This window comes from Dermacentor andersoni, chromosome 5 (genome assembly GCF_023375885.2).
Source record: "Dermacentor andersoni chromosome 5, qqDerAnde1_hic_scaffold, whole genome shotgun sequence".
NCBI classification, from domain to species: domain Eukaryota; kingdom Metazoa; phylum Arthropoda; class Arachnida; order Ixodida; family Ixodidae; genus Dermacentor; species Dermacentor andersoni.
In genome coordinates this window covers 170,388,776-170,404,137 of record NC_092818.1, presented here as the reverse complement: position 1 = coordinate 170,404,137, position 15,362 = coordinate 170,388,776, and the positions used below count along the sequence as shown (strand labels likewise).

The window sequence follows — 15,362 nt, the reverse complement described above, 5'->3', positions numbered from 1 at the left end:
GTACCTTAGTTTCATAAACATACAAAGCACAAGAACAAGTATAAGAGTAACCAGAGAAGCAATCCAATTTAAGAACCTAGCATATGCAGTTTTCACAATTTTATCGGTGTACAGTGCAGAAAATCTATACCAGCTTTCATATATTCAATAAGTAGTGTAGGCATTATGTAGGAAAACTTACCTTTGGAATAATTTGTTTCGGGGTTATCACTATCCACATCTCTTTATATCGTGTATTAAGTGGTGTAATGTTTTGCTGTATGTGTGAAAGATCATGAAGAAAATGTCAATTTTCGTTCACTTCACGTCTAGTCGCACCTAGTAGTCTTCCAGCTCTACTCATTTTGTGAATTTCTTGGACTCTGCCTTGAACTGCTCTTTCCTCCTTAACTGCGACGGAGATGGAGTCTCACGCGCGTCCGCCGGACTCGGCAGTGCCCGCGACGGCTGCCTCCAGGAAGCGCAACGGCACCGAGAGCGACACTGACAGCGACGACACGATGCAGTACTATGTCAGCGGTGAAGATTCTTGTGACGACACCTTCGAGCTGGTGCGGAGTCGTAAAGCAAAGCGAAGATTTCTCAGCGCATCATCGAATTCGAGTGAGTCCACCGTGAGATCTTCGCGCAATACCGAGGAGCTCACCATCCTGTTCGCGCCAGTTCTCGCCACTGACAACCTGAGACGCCTCAACAGGCAAGCCGTGTCTTCACATCTAGAGGCGCTAGTTCCGAATGAAATCAAAGACATCAGAGTGAACACCCGTAAGAACGTCCTTGCGATTGACGTAGAACACGCAGCTGCGTTGGATTCTTTGCGCAATGTCACGGAACTTGACGGGATGAAAGTCCGCCCTCATATTCCGCTGGGCAAACAAGTCAGTACTGGCGTAATTTATGATGTTGACGAGACCATTGTCGACTCCGATCTGTCGATCTTAATCAAGCCGGCTACCGAAAACACCGTCATCACAAACGCGTTTCGTCTCGGCACGTCACGGTGTGTGAAGATCATATTTAAGGGCGAATCCCTCCCATCGCATGTAAAAGTGGGCCACTTTCGACACGCAGTTCGCCCATTTATACCAAAACCGCTGCAGTGTTGGAAATGCATGAAGTTTGGACACGTGAGTAGTGTGTGCAAGAACACTACCGTCTGTTCTCGCTGCACTGGGCCCCACACCACTAACACGTGCAAGGCCAATGTGCTGAAGTGCACAAACTGTAGCGACCCTCACGATGCATCCTCGAAGGAATGCCCTTTGATACGAAAGGAAATGGCAATATTGAAAAAAATGGTTAGAGACCACTCGTCTCACCGAGAAGCAGCAGCATCTATTAAGCGACGACAATCACGTCGCCGACGTCGATCAAGAACCTCCAAAGCCTCTGCAGAACGCCAGCCGCGGACATTACCACCCGCTCTTCCGCCCCGGCCAAACGCAGTCAGCTCAAAGGACACAGGTGCATCGAACAGCACGGCTGCTGACGCTTGGCCTGCACTCCCGCGGCTACATGCCCCTACTGAGCGAAATCAGAGCTCTACAGCAAGGGATACCTCATCTGTTCCTGATAAATTGTCAGACCAGGATCAACAAGTTGTTGTCATGATAAGCTCTCTGATGAGTGCTATTCGTGTTCTCCTGGACAAGCTACAGACACCAACAGCTCGAAGTGCGTTGCAAGTGCTGGATGCCATCAATCCGGTTCTTGAGAGCCTTCAGAAGTCCAGTGCTTGAAGGCTTCTACAGCAGAACCACGGCTCATCGACAACAACAGCGATCGTTCCGGGATTATGTCAGAAGTGCCTCCATATTCCAATGGAATGCGAGAGGCTTGAGGTCACGTATTTTGGAGTTGCGGCAGTTCGTGTTTGACAACCACTTCCCTATACTGGTTATCTGTGAACCGAACTTATCAGCCTCCATAAGACTATCAGGGTATGAACCTTTTGTTTCAACCACGTGTGTCCGAAGTAATAAGGTTTTGGTTTACATCCGCAAAGACCTTACGTATTTTTCCCAACCCGTAGCGCCACACGACGGTAACCAATATGTCTGTGTTACTGTGAAAAAGAAGAGGCTGTCTTTTACTCTTATTGGCGTCTACCTATCCCCAACCAGTCAGTTTGATAGCAAAAGATTAGAAGATATCATGACTGCTACTCCCGGTCCTTGGATAATAACAGGGGATTTCAACGCTCACCACCATATATGGGGAAGCTCCAGGATAAACTCGAGGGGCAGGACACTAATATATTTTGCATCTGGCCACAACCTATGTCTTCTAAACGACGGAAGCCCGACATTTCTGCGAGGAACAACGTACAGCAGCTGCCTTGACTTGACTTTTGTGTCACGTTGCCTGACTTCGAGCGTGCAGTGGTTCACCGATATTGAAACCCACGGAAGTGATCACATTCCGACCTATGTGAGAATCGATGGATTAGACGCCGCATTACCGGTTGTATCTCGCCAAATCGACTGGTCAGTCTTTCAAGCTCGTGTAGAAGACACATGCAAGAAACGTATTGTACGCAAATTAGAAGAAATAATTGCTGACGCAATGCAAGATTGCACGCGTTGCTTCACACATTCATCAAAGCGTACAGAGAATGACATTGAGTTGGAAAGGCTTCGTGCACTACGTCGCCGAGCTGAAAGGAGGTACAGGCGCACGAAGTCAATTCTTGACCTCAGAGAAGCTCGGCGCATGCAAAAGAAGAAAAAGCGGCGAATGGATAAGCTAGCGGATCAAAGATGGAAATGCTTTTGCGAGTCACTGGACCCCCGCAAGCCATTATCCCGTGTGTGGCGTACCCTACGGGGTCTTAGCTCAAGCCCCCAGCAACGACGCCCTTTCAACGCCCTTGCTCTCTATGAAAACCGCCGCGAGATAGAAGTTGCGGAGGATTTTTGTGCGAAAGTCGCCGGCGGCACAAATTTAGTCTTTGACATGACTTTAGGTGACATCCCCGGTCCACGAGATACAAGTATGGACGTTCCATTCACTATGGAAGAGTTAGAAGCTGCTATGGCGCTCTGTAGGTGTTCATCTTCACCAGGGCCCGATGGGATAACATATAGTGCTTTGCGCCACCTAGGTCAAGAAGCACGAAGAGAACTCCTCAGTCTTTTTAACAGCTCATGGCGAGATGGTGTCGTCCCACAGGAATGGAAACGAAGCCGCCTGGTACCGCTACTAAAAACTGGAAAGTCACCGCTCGAACTGGCATCGTATCGGCCGATAGCACTTGCCAGCTGCGTCGGGAAACTCATGGAACGTATGATCCTCATGCGTCTCGAATGGTACCTTGAACACAACAAAATTTACCCTGACTCAATGGCGGGATTTCGACGAGGCCGTTCATCGATTGATAGTGTCATCGATCTGGTATCATCTGTAGAACAACAAAAATCTCGGAAGCGATTATCAGCAGCACTCTTTCTTGACGTGAAAGGCGCCTACGACAATGTTTCCCATCAAACCATTCTAGACGCGCTTCTGACAGTTGAACTAGGAGGGCGAGTATATCAATGGATCAGAAACTACTTGACACAAAGGTCCTTGTTCGTGCGTACGGAAGATGGTCCGACTACCGACCACTACACATGCCGAGGCGTTCCCCAAGGCGGTGTTCTAAGCCCTGTTCTTTTCAACCTCGCGCTTCTTGGGCTGGCTGAATGCCTACCGGAAACAGTGAGTGTTTCAATATACGCCGACGACATCTGCATCTGGACATCAGCGGTCACTCGCCTGCAGGTTCGCGCAAGGCTACAGCAAGCAGCAACACAGGCATCTGACTATCTTCGGACACAAGGGCTTACCATCTCAACAGAAAAATGTGCGTTAGTCGCTTTTACGCGAAAAGCGATGTCTGGTTATCCAGTGTACATCAATGGCCAGCCTATCTGCTACAAGAAAAATCATCGGTTTTTGGGTGTCATTGTTGACCGGGACCTCTCTTGGAGCCCTCAGGTTGCCCACTTGAAGAAGAGGCTCACATCTATTGTTCACATCTTCAAGTTCATCGCCGGCAAAACATGGGGATCGTCAGTGGGCTCCATGCTACAGTTATATCGAGCACTCTTTATCGGATTTCTACGCTATAGTTCTCCCGTGCTTGCTAAAACATGCAAGTCAAATCTTCGAGAACTTCAGAGCGTGCAAGCACAGGCACTACGTGTTTGCCTAGGCCTTCCGCGGAGCACCTCAACAGCAGGAACCATTATAATGGCTCAAGACCATCCGATCACGACTTACATCAGCACCGAGTCGCTTAGGGCCCATGTTCGTCATATTTCACGGATTCAATCAAGCTTTCTTGCCTGTCTGCCAGAACGACGACCACAGGCATCCTTCTCCAACGAGGTCAGCAAGCATCGTGCCTCCCTACCATCGGGCTTCACACCATCAGCACGTTCAACCTCAGCTTTGTGGTGTTTAAAACAACCTCAAGTGCGTCTTACGGTTCCAGGGATAAGAAAGAAGACCGACCTGCCTACCTTGGCCTTGAAGGAAGCAGCTCTGGATTGTTTGCACACTTTCTACTTTGACCGCGTCCACATATATACGGATGGCTCTTCCACCCAGACCAGCTCCACCGGGGCAGTGGTTATACCATCACGATCACTAAGCATCCGATACAAGATTTCTCACTTGACAGCATCGACCGGTTCGGAGCTTGTTGCCCTCCGAGGTGGCGTAGATTATATTAACAACCAACCGGCTAATCGGTGGGCAATATTCTGTGATTCAAAGGCGGCCTTACAATGTCTTCTGTCATCTCTTCGTCGCGGGTCCTGTGAACAACTCGTATCGGAGATACGAGAAATGCACCATCACATGATTGCGAAAGGGCACGACGTCGTGTTTCAGTGGCTGCCTGGCCATTGCGGTATCTCCGGCAACGACGTCGCTGACGAAGCTGCTAAGAAAGCACATGAAGGAGCAACCCTTGTTTCTATACCTTTATCGCGGGCTGACGCAGCCCAACACTTAGGCAAGCTAGCGCACCGTATGACATTGGAGAAGTGGCACACACCTGATTTCACTCAACATCGATTGCATTCCCTCGATCCATCTATGCAACTGCGGCTGTTACCAGGGCTTCCGCGTAATGAGGAAACAATGCTGTGCCGCTTACGCTTGGGCGTCGCATTCACGAATGCATATACGTTTTTAATTGGAATGGCTGATAGCGCCGAGTGCAATGCCTGCGGTGTCGAAGAAACTATAGACCATCTACTGTGCTACTGCCCACCATTTGAAAATGAAAGACAAGAACTCTGCACAGCTCTCAACCAGTTAGATAGAAAACCGTTCACCTTGAACAAGATCTTGGGACCATGGCCTCGCATATCGCAGCTACAAAAGGCCACAAAAGCGCTGCTGCGATATTTGAAAGATACAGGATTGAGTCAGCGTCTGTGATCCGGACTGAGTGACTGAACGATATCCCCGGTGGACTTTCTCTTCTTTCTTTAATCTTTCCGTCCCCGTTTCCCTTTCCCCAGTGTCGGGTAGCCAACCGGGCTCAGTCCTGGTTAACCTCCCTACCTTTCATTTATCATTTGCTCTCTCTCTCTTATAAGTGTAGAGGTTGTGGACAGGTAAAATTCCAGCCAACTGAAACAATTCGCCCGTGTAGGCATCATACCATAAGCTAAAAAGTACTCTGATATATTTCTTTTCACGCTGATTCAAAACGGAGAAGCGCATTTAGAGCTATGAGCAATGAGCGCACACGACGTAAAAGGAACAGAACAAAGTCGATTTACCTGCTGTGTGATTGGCAGTTCATGTTAGTTAAGGTAAGCCTGCAGTTATATAATAGGTTCAATTAAACTGCATGAAATACGCGTTCATGAAATGCAACAAATCTGTGACCAAAAGGCTGTAGCAAGCGAAGAAATGAAAGGGTACATTCTGTCGACAAAATAATCAGCAAAATATTTACTCGGGCAAAAAAGATACACTAAGGATGTTGAATATGACTGACCAAGAGATAAAGAAATAAAGACAGAAATATAAAAGGAAAGAAACATTCATTTCTTTCGCAGTGACTTGCCATAGGCTCACATAATCCAAGCTCAAGATGGGGATCCACAAATGAAAGTCAACTGCGTGACAGAAGTTGTATAAGCAGCGATAAAGTGCCTCAGACCAGCTTACCGACGTTTCGATAGGTGAACCTCAGAGACACCCACCTATCTATACGAGAGCGAATCTAAAAGTACTTGTCCCTATTTATTTGTTAGCCATAGTAAGGTACATACAGGTCATTACAAATAACGTACTATTCTACGTATCTTACATTTCTTCCACATAGTCCCCACACTGATTCAGACATATGTCTCACCGCAGCATTAATTGTGAGATGTCCCTGTGGTAAAATTCGTTCGGCTGACTGTTGAGCCAGAGCCACTCTGCTGTCTTCACTTCGTCTTTGCACGTGAATCACGGTCCTTGCCACGAACTTCTTCAGCCGACTGAAAACGTGGAAATTACTAGCGGCGAGGTCCGGACTGTATGGTGGATGGTCCAGACTCTCCCAGTTGTTGTCGTCAGTCAGTGATGCACGTGGCGTCCCCGAATGCTCATTGTCGTGCAAGTCTTCACGGCCTTTTGCGAAGTCACAACACTACCACATCGCATGAGTCCAAGCGAGACACCTTTCCCCATACGTGGGCTGCATTTCCCTGTGGATTTCGATGCGCGTTCGTCCTTTGCTCCATTGGAAAACGAATCGCACTTCGTTGCTCGTACACCGTGGACGTGTGAAACACAACCGCCATGTTCAACAACTGACATCGGTGCTGTGCCGCGGAGCTACCGGCAGATAATGCCGGCTTGGTCCAAAGAAGGTCTACCTCTGGGTATGGATATGTTGACGTCGCATTTACAACCGTAATTTGACTAAAAAAAATAGGGGCAGACTTTCTCATGCGCCCTCGCAGAAGGACCCTGACGCAAGTCTCTATGAATACTCTTTAATATTTTAGGCTTCACTCCTGGCATTTTAGCGGCATTGTAGCGACCACAACAGAAAGGGAAAAAAAAGACCTTGTTACAGAGGAAATTAGCGTAACCATGGGCGTTTTATTATTCATAACCCATTTTTTACTTTTGGGAAAAATCGCTTCCATCGGCGGCTAACATGGTATAACGCATTTAGGAGGCCATGTATAGAAGCTAGAGAAATTCTAGCAGAAAAGTCGTTTATGACACTGTAAAGCAGCACTCAGTAATGCAAAACGATATCGACAACTTCCATGTATGCTGACTTCCTGCAGTACCGTGATTTCTAGCCTGTTTATAAATTGCAACGAGTGGGGAATGATTGATTGGAGATGCTAAGCGTGTCGTAGCGTCATTACTGGTGATTTGAAGCGCGGATGTGGTCTTTGAAAAGTACAAAAGGAGCGTAGAAAATACTAATTTTATTACGATAGGTTTCTTGAGCGGAAATCTACGTGTAAGTTGAAGGCAATTTGTGCAATGTCTGTGGTATGTTGTAAGGCTTATTCGAAGCAATCGCTCGTTGTACGGATACCACTGCGAAGGAAAACTTCATGGTATCTTCTTTCCGTAAACATTTTCAGAACAGTCATAAACTAAATGCGCAATCTATTTTTTTAAAATCCAAATTGTTCGCACTTTGCGGCTAGACGTGCTGTTACGAAGTTACGAGAAAAGCTATAAATGGCTACAAGGAATGCGTGGGTTAGCTTCGCCTATGTCCTCAATAAGACGCTGGGAAAACGTAAGAAAGAAAAACGAATGTAAGCATAGCGTTTTGTTTCCTTTTTCTCCCCGCAAATTTTTACATTTAAAGCGGGCTTGTTGCCTGCAATCGAGGTAAAGAATTAGCGATGTAAGCTATAAAGGCAGCCTTACTGATGTTCTCAATCAAGAAGGCTTGAACAAAGAGAAATAACAGAAAAACAAAGCAAGAGCAGAGTGGTTTTCTTTTGTTCCCTCAAGTCTCGAGATTCAAAGCTGCATGAGCTTGGCAACCGCAGTCCAAACACCGAGGTTTGTGCGGGCGCTCCGCCGCCACCTCCCGCAGTACCGCAGGTCTCGGGAAAGAGGAACGAGTGTTTGTCCCGCGGTGCCAAGGCGAAAATGCGAACACAGCTCAGCCTCCAGAAATAGACCCGGAGGCATCACAAACAGTTGCTCGCAGGGAGCACTGTCGGTCAGAAAGACCCGATAAACGCCGGGGATGCGGCACAGCGTCAGGGCTATAGAGAAGACCTAGGAGCGAAGTTGCATGTTCGATTGGCGAAGCCTCCAGCAGCGCATTGTCTTGATAACTTTGTTCTGTTTGTTTGCTTGCTTGAGTGTTTGTTTCTTCTTCGCGCTCCTGCCTATTTGTAAACGGCGGGAAAAAGAGCTTTTGTGAGCATGGTAAGAACGGCTTTCAACTTCGCGTCAAGAGATGCCGGAGGAAAAATAAAAAATAAAATAAGGCATCGTTTTTCAAATTACCGGAATAGTTCATGTTCACTGCCCTTCTGCGGTATTGTAACGAGAGAGCATTTTCGCCGACAGAGGGAGAAACCACGAGCGCCAAGTGTGCTGAGAAGGGGGTCAAGGAGCCTGCGTATCAGCATTTGTAAAGAAGCGGCTCTCCCAAGTGAAATGTTTCGTTTCTCATTAAAAACTCGTTGGATTGCTTCAGCAGTCGTTGACTGAGACTCGTTCTAACAAGAAAAAAGAGGAAAAAAAATAGAAAGAAAGAGCGCCTGAGCATATTTTAATATAAATAGTAGAAAATGAAAGCAGCTAACTCCCACAGGTGACCTGGAAAAGACTATACTACAACAAGACCTAGTGCTGAATATGCATAGCCAAAATCTCACCGGCTATTGGTACACCATATTTCGCACTAAATAAGCCGCCGCTTTCTGCCATTATCAGGAATTCTAAACTCATTGCCGGTGATTCTAAATGCAGTAATCCAGTATCTCTTTCTGGAAATATGAAGTCATTACATTCCTTCAAGCTTATGTAAATCACTCGCAACGCAATGAGCAATAAAGCCTCGACGAATGGGCATTCAATAATTCCTGCTTAAGAAAAGATGAAGAAAGGAGATAACTAAAGAGAGAGCCTTCGAAATGCCGCGACCCTGGTTCCAAGAGCGACCGACTCACCACCGGCCCGTGCAGGCCGCGAAATCCAGAGGCAGCAGCCGACGAGCCAGCCAAGATGCAACCGCCAGTGCGTCGCTGCAGCGAAGCCCGGCATGTTCGCGATGCTGGCAAGACGGCTTGCAACGCATCCAGCGACGACGCGCCAAAGGATCACCCACACACGACACAGCAACGCTCACTCCTTTAGCGTAGGGATGGTCACACTCACGCGAGGTGAATCGAGGTCGCCGGGCGACCAGTGTGCGCGCACTCCTTGCGTCTCCCGACTGCTTATTATTTTTATAGTGCAAGGGCACCTCACATTCACTGTGCGGTCTATGGTTAAAATTCCTGGTCTCTTGAATGCGAAATCCACGACGGTTGACGAGACGTGTTCGATGAAGAAGTCCCTCGGGCTCACTGTCTCGAGTACGCAAGACGATGCTTAACCCCGTTCCGCTATGCAGTCAGTAAGGCCAGGTTTCCAGGTTGCGAGCACGCTTCATTTGGCCCCAGTGTGCTGCGGAGTGACGAGACGATGCGCTAGATCTCCGCCGACTTGCTCTCACTTTAGCTTGTGTGGCTGTACGTTATCTCACTTCCTTAACGGTATTCCACTGAGAAAATGTCGAATGTGCGACATGTTTATTCCTGAGCCTATATATATATATAAAAACCAAGAAACTGTTGCTCCGCTCAAAGAAGAACAGTAAAAGAAAAAGTAGGGTGCGGAAACTTCCGAACCAGAGAAAAAAGAAACAATAATAAGTGGCCACCACACCAGAGTTTGTCTGAAGTGTGGATCGTCCGAATATCCTAGTGATGCGACGCCGGCATTGGCCGGACGGTGCACTGGACAGAGGTGATGGGCCGAGGCGGCAAGCACATAGAGCGAACGGGTCGAGCACAGCGCAGCGAGGCGGTGCGGCGGACACACACGCAAGCGGGAGCTCTCCGCACGTCACGCGAACCGCTCACACACGTCGCACGGGCACGGGTGGACTGAAGCAACAGCGAAACGAAGCACTCTCGCCCTTCTTCGTGCCGTAATGGGCCACCAGCAGCAGCCGTCGCCGCGCGGGACGGACGCGGAGCAGCGGAGGAGGCGTCGGCGCGCGCGGGTCCGGACTCCGAGGAGGCGGCTCCTCGCGAGCATCGACACACGCACGCGGCGGGGGGATGCGCGCGAGTTTGGCTCTTTCCCGTGGGCCGGGGCGCGCCAGGCGAGCGAAGCCGCCGCTGCGTGCGCGGAACAGTCGCGCAGAGGCGCTGCCGCTGCTTGCTCGCTGTCGGGGCGGCCGCTGTCGTGAAGGGGCGCTGCGGTCGACGTCCCGGTGGGCGACGCCGAAGCCGGCCTAATGAGCACCCACACGCGTTGAGTGAGTGCGTGAATGAGTGAGTGAGACCAGCGTCTTTAAAGGTTATTTTGTCAAAACCTGGCTGGGAGGGACGTTCACGAACGCCCACTCCTATCGTTTGGGAATGGCCGAGAGCCTGGTGTGCGACTCCTGTGGGTGCGAGAAAACCATCGAACACCTATTGTGTACCTGCCCTCGCTACGATGTGCGACGCCTCTCTCTGCGGGCAACTTTACACCGACTGGACTCAAGACCGTTCACCGAGTCAAGGATATTTGGACCGTGGCCACACCCGTTACTGGCACGAAAAGCGATTCGTGCACTACTACAATACTTGAAGTGCACCGGCTTAAGAGACAGTTTATAGTGTCCCTGTGTATAGTGTCCCCCTCCCCCCCCACGCACTCAGTGCTTACTCTCTCACTATTTTCCTCTTTCTATTCCCCTTTTCCCCCACCTCCAGTGCAGGGTAGCAAACCGGGTGCTCGTCTGGTTGACCTCCCTGCCTGTCCCGTCCTTGCTCTCTCTCTCTCTCTCTTGTCAAAGCCATTTCTTCGCCTTACTTGTACCTACTTCAAGCTTCGGTTCGTACACGTGGCCCTTGGAGAGTATTCGCTAACTTCAAAACCTTCTTCAGTTACGGAAGCCTTCATAAAGAAACAGAACGTGCTAAACAAGCCTGTTATGATTATTAGTCCCCGAGCACGTAGTTTTACATGCAAGCTTCCACAATAAAGGTGTGTCGTGGGAACCTTTGCAATAATATGGGCATTTGCGCTTAAATTTACACTATATTTTGGGCTATGAGCTGGTGATTTGCAAATTCTCGCTCTATTCCATCATATGTTATTTTGAAACAGCTATCTCCATCGTCGTGTCTGCAGTATCGGCATCTGTTAGCGCGCTTCGATTTATCTCACTATATATCTTGGTGTTCGCGTTCAAGACCAATCAACATGCTCATAATGTTCTTTTCTTTATTTTGCTTTACTTTTTAGGGAATCAACTGCTGAGCTCGTGACCAAGTATACGAGAACACTCGAAAACAAGGAATCTAATCTATCCTTGCCAGCCGCGAAGGATGAAGCATGGCAGCTTGAAGGTAATTGTGTACCCAATGCTAAAGGTGACAGCTGAGTCTTTGAAAATACTCCTGTAAGCAAGCTCGAGGGCTCCGTAGCTAAATTTTACAAGATTCTCGAGTTCACCGTCTTACGTCACGCAGCTCCACCATCTTGGCCGAACAGCGGAGACAGACAACGCCTCCAAAACTGCCGCGCGTCATGCAACCTTTGGTAGCACGTCGAACATTGCGGTTAGCTTAGCGCGTGTATAGCAGTGCGAGCGAGTAAGCGCACTTTCATGGAAGTGAGGGACATGAACAGAGTTATTGATCTACCTAACTGCAGGCTGCCCCAAGGAAGAATTGTTCAAGCAAGCCTTAGTGAGAATGGGTATAAAATTGGCTCAACGCTGCTCTTTATCTCAATATGAGGTCCTCTTACTGAAGTATGTATACTGCATCACAATACCGACCTGAGCAAGCCATAGGAGTCATTAATCGAAAGAGTGAGAAAGCACCAAACTGGTGAGCTATGAGGTTAATGGCCGAGTAAATAAGCAATGTAGTGAACGAATGTGTGACAGCGTGAATGAGTCAGCAAGCGATCAAGCGACAAAGTGATAAAACGGTTGAGCCAGAGTGTGAGTGAACAAGCGAGCGAGTTGCTAAGCGACTGAGGCAGCAAGTGGAGGTGCTTGATTACCATAATGAGGATTGATTCTTGCGCAGCGCGCAAGAGTTTGTGAAGATATAAAAAAAAGACCAAAAGAAAAAAAGAAGAGACAACATTGAGCAATGGTTGAAAAACAAAGCAGACTTCTTATCGCTATACATGCTGGCTGCAGTGTGAAGGGGTGCTTGCCTGAGGCGCCGACGTGCTTACGTCGGGCCTTGCCACCACTTGATAGCATTCTACCCTCTTCCCTAATACCGTGCCACGCATATCGGCTTGGTTGCTTGAAAAAGCTTGCGGCAAGCAAGTGGCGTAAGGAAAAGAAACGGAGGGTATACACCGCAACGGTAGACTTCCTTATTTCACCATCGCACATTGCAGGTCTGATCGCACTTTGACTAAGCAGACTCGTATTTTCTGTGAGTGTGCTGAAACTTTATACTTTATTTGGGAGCGCGAAGATAAATATAAGAATAGCGCAAGCGACCTACAGGGCACCAATAAGAATGTTAGTAGCAGGAAAGAGGTACAAGGAAATATTTTTCTTTCCACGTAGCACCGGAAGACCAACTCAAGGCAATCCAGCAGGCCGAAGATGCCGCCAGGGCCCAAGGGCTCGAGGCCGTCATTTAGGTAGAGGCCTAGGTCTCAAATCTGCTGTGCACAAATAAAGTTTATTCCTCCTCCTCCTCCTTCCACGTAGCAGTACTACGCACAACTCACGATTACTTAGTTATGTCGGCAGTGAACTACGGTGTAGATCAAAGAAATCTTCACTTTGCAAACGCTGAGCAGTAAAGCCTAAAAAGTCTAAGAGCGTGAGCTGAGGCAACAATGTAGTATTACTGCTAATATATTTAGCTCTAAAGTGATGACTTGTGGAGCCTATAAAGATTGATACATTGCACAGATAGGCATTCTCTCTCTCTCTCTCTCTTTACGCATGACCTGGTTGATTATTTGATTTTGAACACAGATACTATCCTGTCTGAATTTTACGACTGAATACAAGCCTGCAATGACGAATGGTAACCGCGATTGCCCCCAAGGGCGTTTGGAATACTTGATTAGTACAAAAAATAGTCTGGCACACATCGATTATTACAGCTTGAAGATAAGCTCCTTTACTAAATCATTAAGCGTTCGGTTCTTTTGTAGCACCCCCAGCACCGGTCACAGAACCTTACGTGCACTAAAAAAGAAAAAAAAAGGAGAGAGAGAGAGAGAGAGAGAGAGAGAGAGAGGGAAAAGAACACTTCCGTGCACGCTGATGAATTATCCAAAGCTCCGTTTCTAGCTGAATAAATTAGCGCTTATCCCAAGGAGCTTTAAATATTTGATTTCATAGTCCTCATTCCTGTAATTAATTAACCCGTGATACCACCGACGGAAAGCGCTGCAGTCTTGCCTCGCGCTCTCATCGTCACATCTGTATTTATACGTTAAGCCCTAGATACAGCGTTTATATAAATTCTAGCTTGACCATTACGTGAACATTTCATGCTCCACGATACTCTTCCACCCGTAACACCTGTTCGTTCTTCGTTCCATGGCACAAGCTAAAGCTGGTGCGAGCAATATAAAGACAGAGGTGGTACAAGGCAGAGCACCAAGGTTTATCCACACTAAGTACTTTCGTGTGGACAGTGTGAGCCCTATGCGTGCGCATGCATACCGATATTGGCCCACAGACGGATTGTTTCGTCCACGAAATTCATTTTCCTGCTGTCTCACTAGTCCCTAAATATAAATAAAAATGAATACCGTAAGCCACATTGCTGCCACTCATCTAGAACCACTAATAATAAGCCGATTAGGTAATTCATTTCACGTTGCAGTAAATTTAAGTTCTCTCTCTCTCTCTCTTTCGCCAGCATCTGGGGCGTCATGGAACAACTTACCTAGTTCGATCGGTATTGCGGACAGTGTTGATGCCTCTTAAGCAAAGTTTGAGGCATTTGTTGACTATTAGCGTTTGCAGTATAATGCTTCACGGTGTATTGGTTTTCTTTCTTTTCTTTTTCTTTCTTTTAATTAATGATTCGCCATCAGTGCAAAAAGAGGTCCCGGAGTTACAGAAATTGTCAGGGCAACGTCCTATTAGTAATTTAACAATATAGTAATTAATACATTATGGCAACGTAGCAGCGACAGACATCAGATTACACTAAGTTAATGAAGCACATAATCGAATACAATAAATGTGCTTATAGTCATTCAAGTTCAAATCAAACACAAGCAAATGAATTAGATACCGCGTATCAGTAAATAAAAATGTAATTGACACATTAGGGAAAAATAAGACGGACATATATCAAAGAACACGAGGTTAATGTAGCCGGTAATTAGAAACAGAAATATGCTTACAATATGCGAAGTACAAGTCAAATATATGCTATGGGACGAAAAACTTACAATTTCCAAGAAAGAAATAAGAAATGAAGTAAGAAATAAATGACAAAAATACGATGCTGTTTCCTGCGCGTCAGGTTACTCGTAATGTATTTCATCCTGTTCTGTGGTGAGAGATTATGTATATATAATTATATTCGTTCCAACATTTTAGATAATACTGTATTTTCATGACTTATCGATTGTAATAATCCTTTTTTCCAGTGTTCACCTTTTGAGTCACTGCCTCTTAGAGCATAAAAGAAGGATTACGTTATTGCCATATAAATGAATATAGTACAACAATGAGAAAATGCGAGTGGCTGGAATAACGGCACTGAGAAGGATATATGTTGATATTGCAAAAAAAAAAAAAAAAGAAGGAATGAAAGAAAGAAATTGGTGTTTCAAACAATGTGTCCAAATGGAACGAAAACAAATACGAAAACAAGAAAACCGATATTTTTGACCGGACGAAAACTTAACCGAAGCGTTATGTATTATTTTGTTTCAGAGCGAAACTGAAATGCTTTTTATCGTTTTTCAGTTCAATGGAAAGTCGGCAATTCGAAACAATCGATGTCAGGCAACGTCAACCTTACCACATATCTGAGGGAACCCCATAAGCGCGTATCTCAGGCAGGGATAGTGCGAGCGATAGCCGGTCCAGAGCTGCACTAATTTAAGCCTGCCGCTCAGTGGACTAGCAGATCGGCATCGTAGCAAGAACCAGCGCT

At 47.1% G+C, this 15,362-nt stretch overlaps 1 protein-coding gene across 2 annotated transcripts in view; it reads right to left on the bottom strand.

The window, feature by feature from the left end:
- LOC126531611 (hemicentin-2-like) overlaps positions 1 to 10,344 on the bottom strand; it is a 338,274-nt gene extending 327,930 nt beyond the window's left edge. Inside the window, exon 1 of one of the 2 annotated variants that reach the window (XM_050179217.3) lies at positions 9,162 to 10,344. In XM_050179217.3, coding sequence (XP_050035174.2) covers positions 9,162 to 9,255 — 94 coding nt within the window. In that variant the 5' untranslated portion in view covers positions 9,256 to 10,344. The remainder of the gene's footprint in view (positions 1 to 9,161) is intronic. The other variant, XM_050179216.3, reaches the window with a different exon arrangement.
- Positions 10,345 to 15,362: the final 5,018 nt, after the last annotated feature.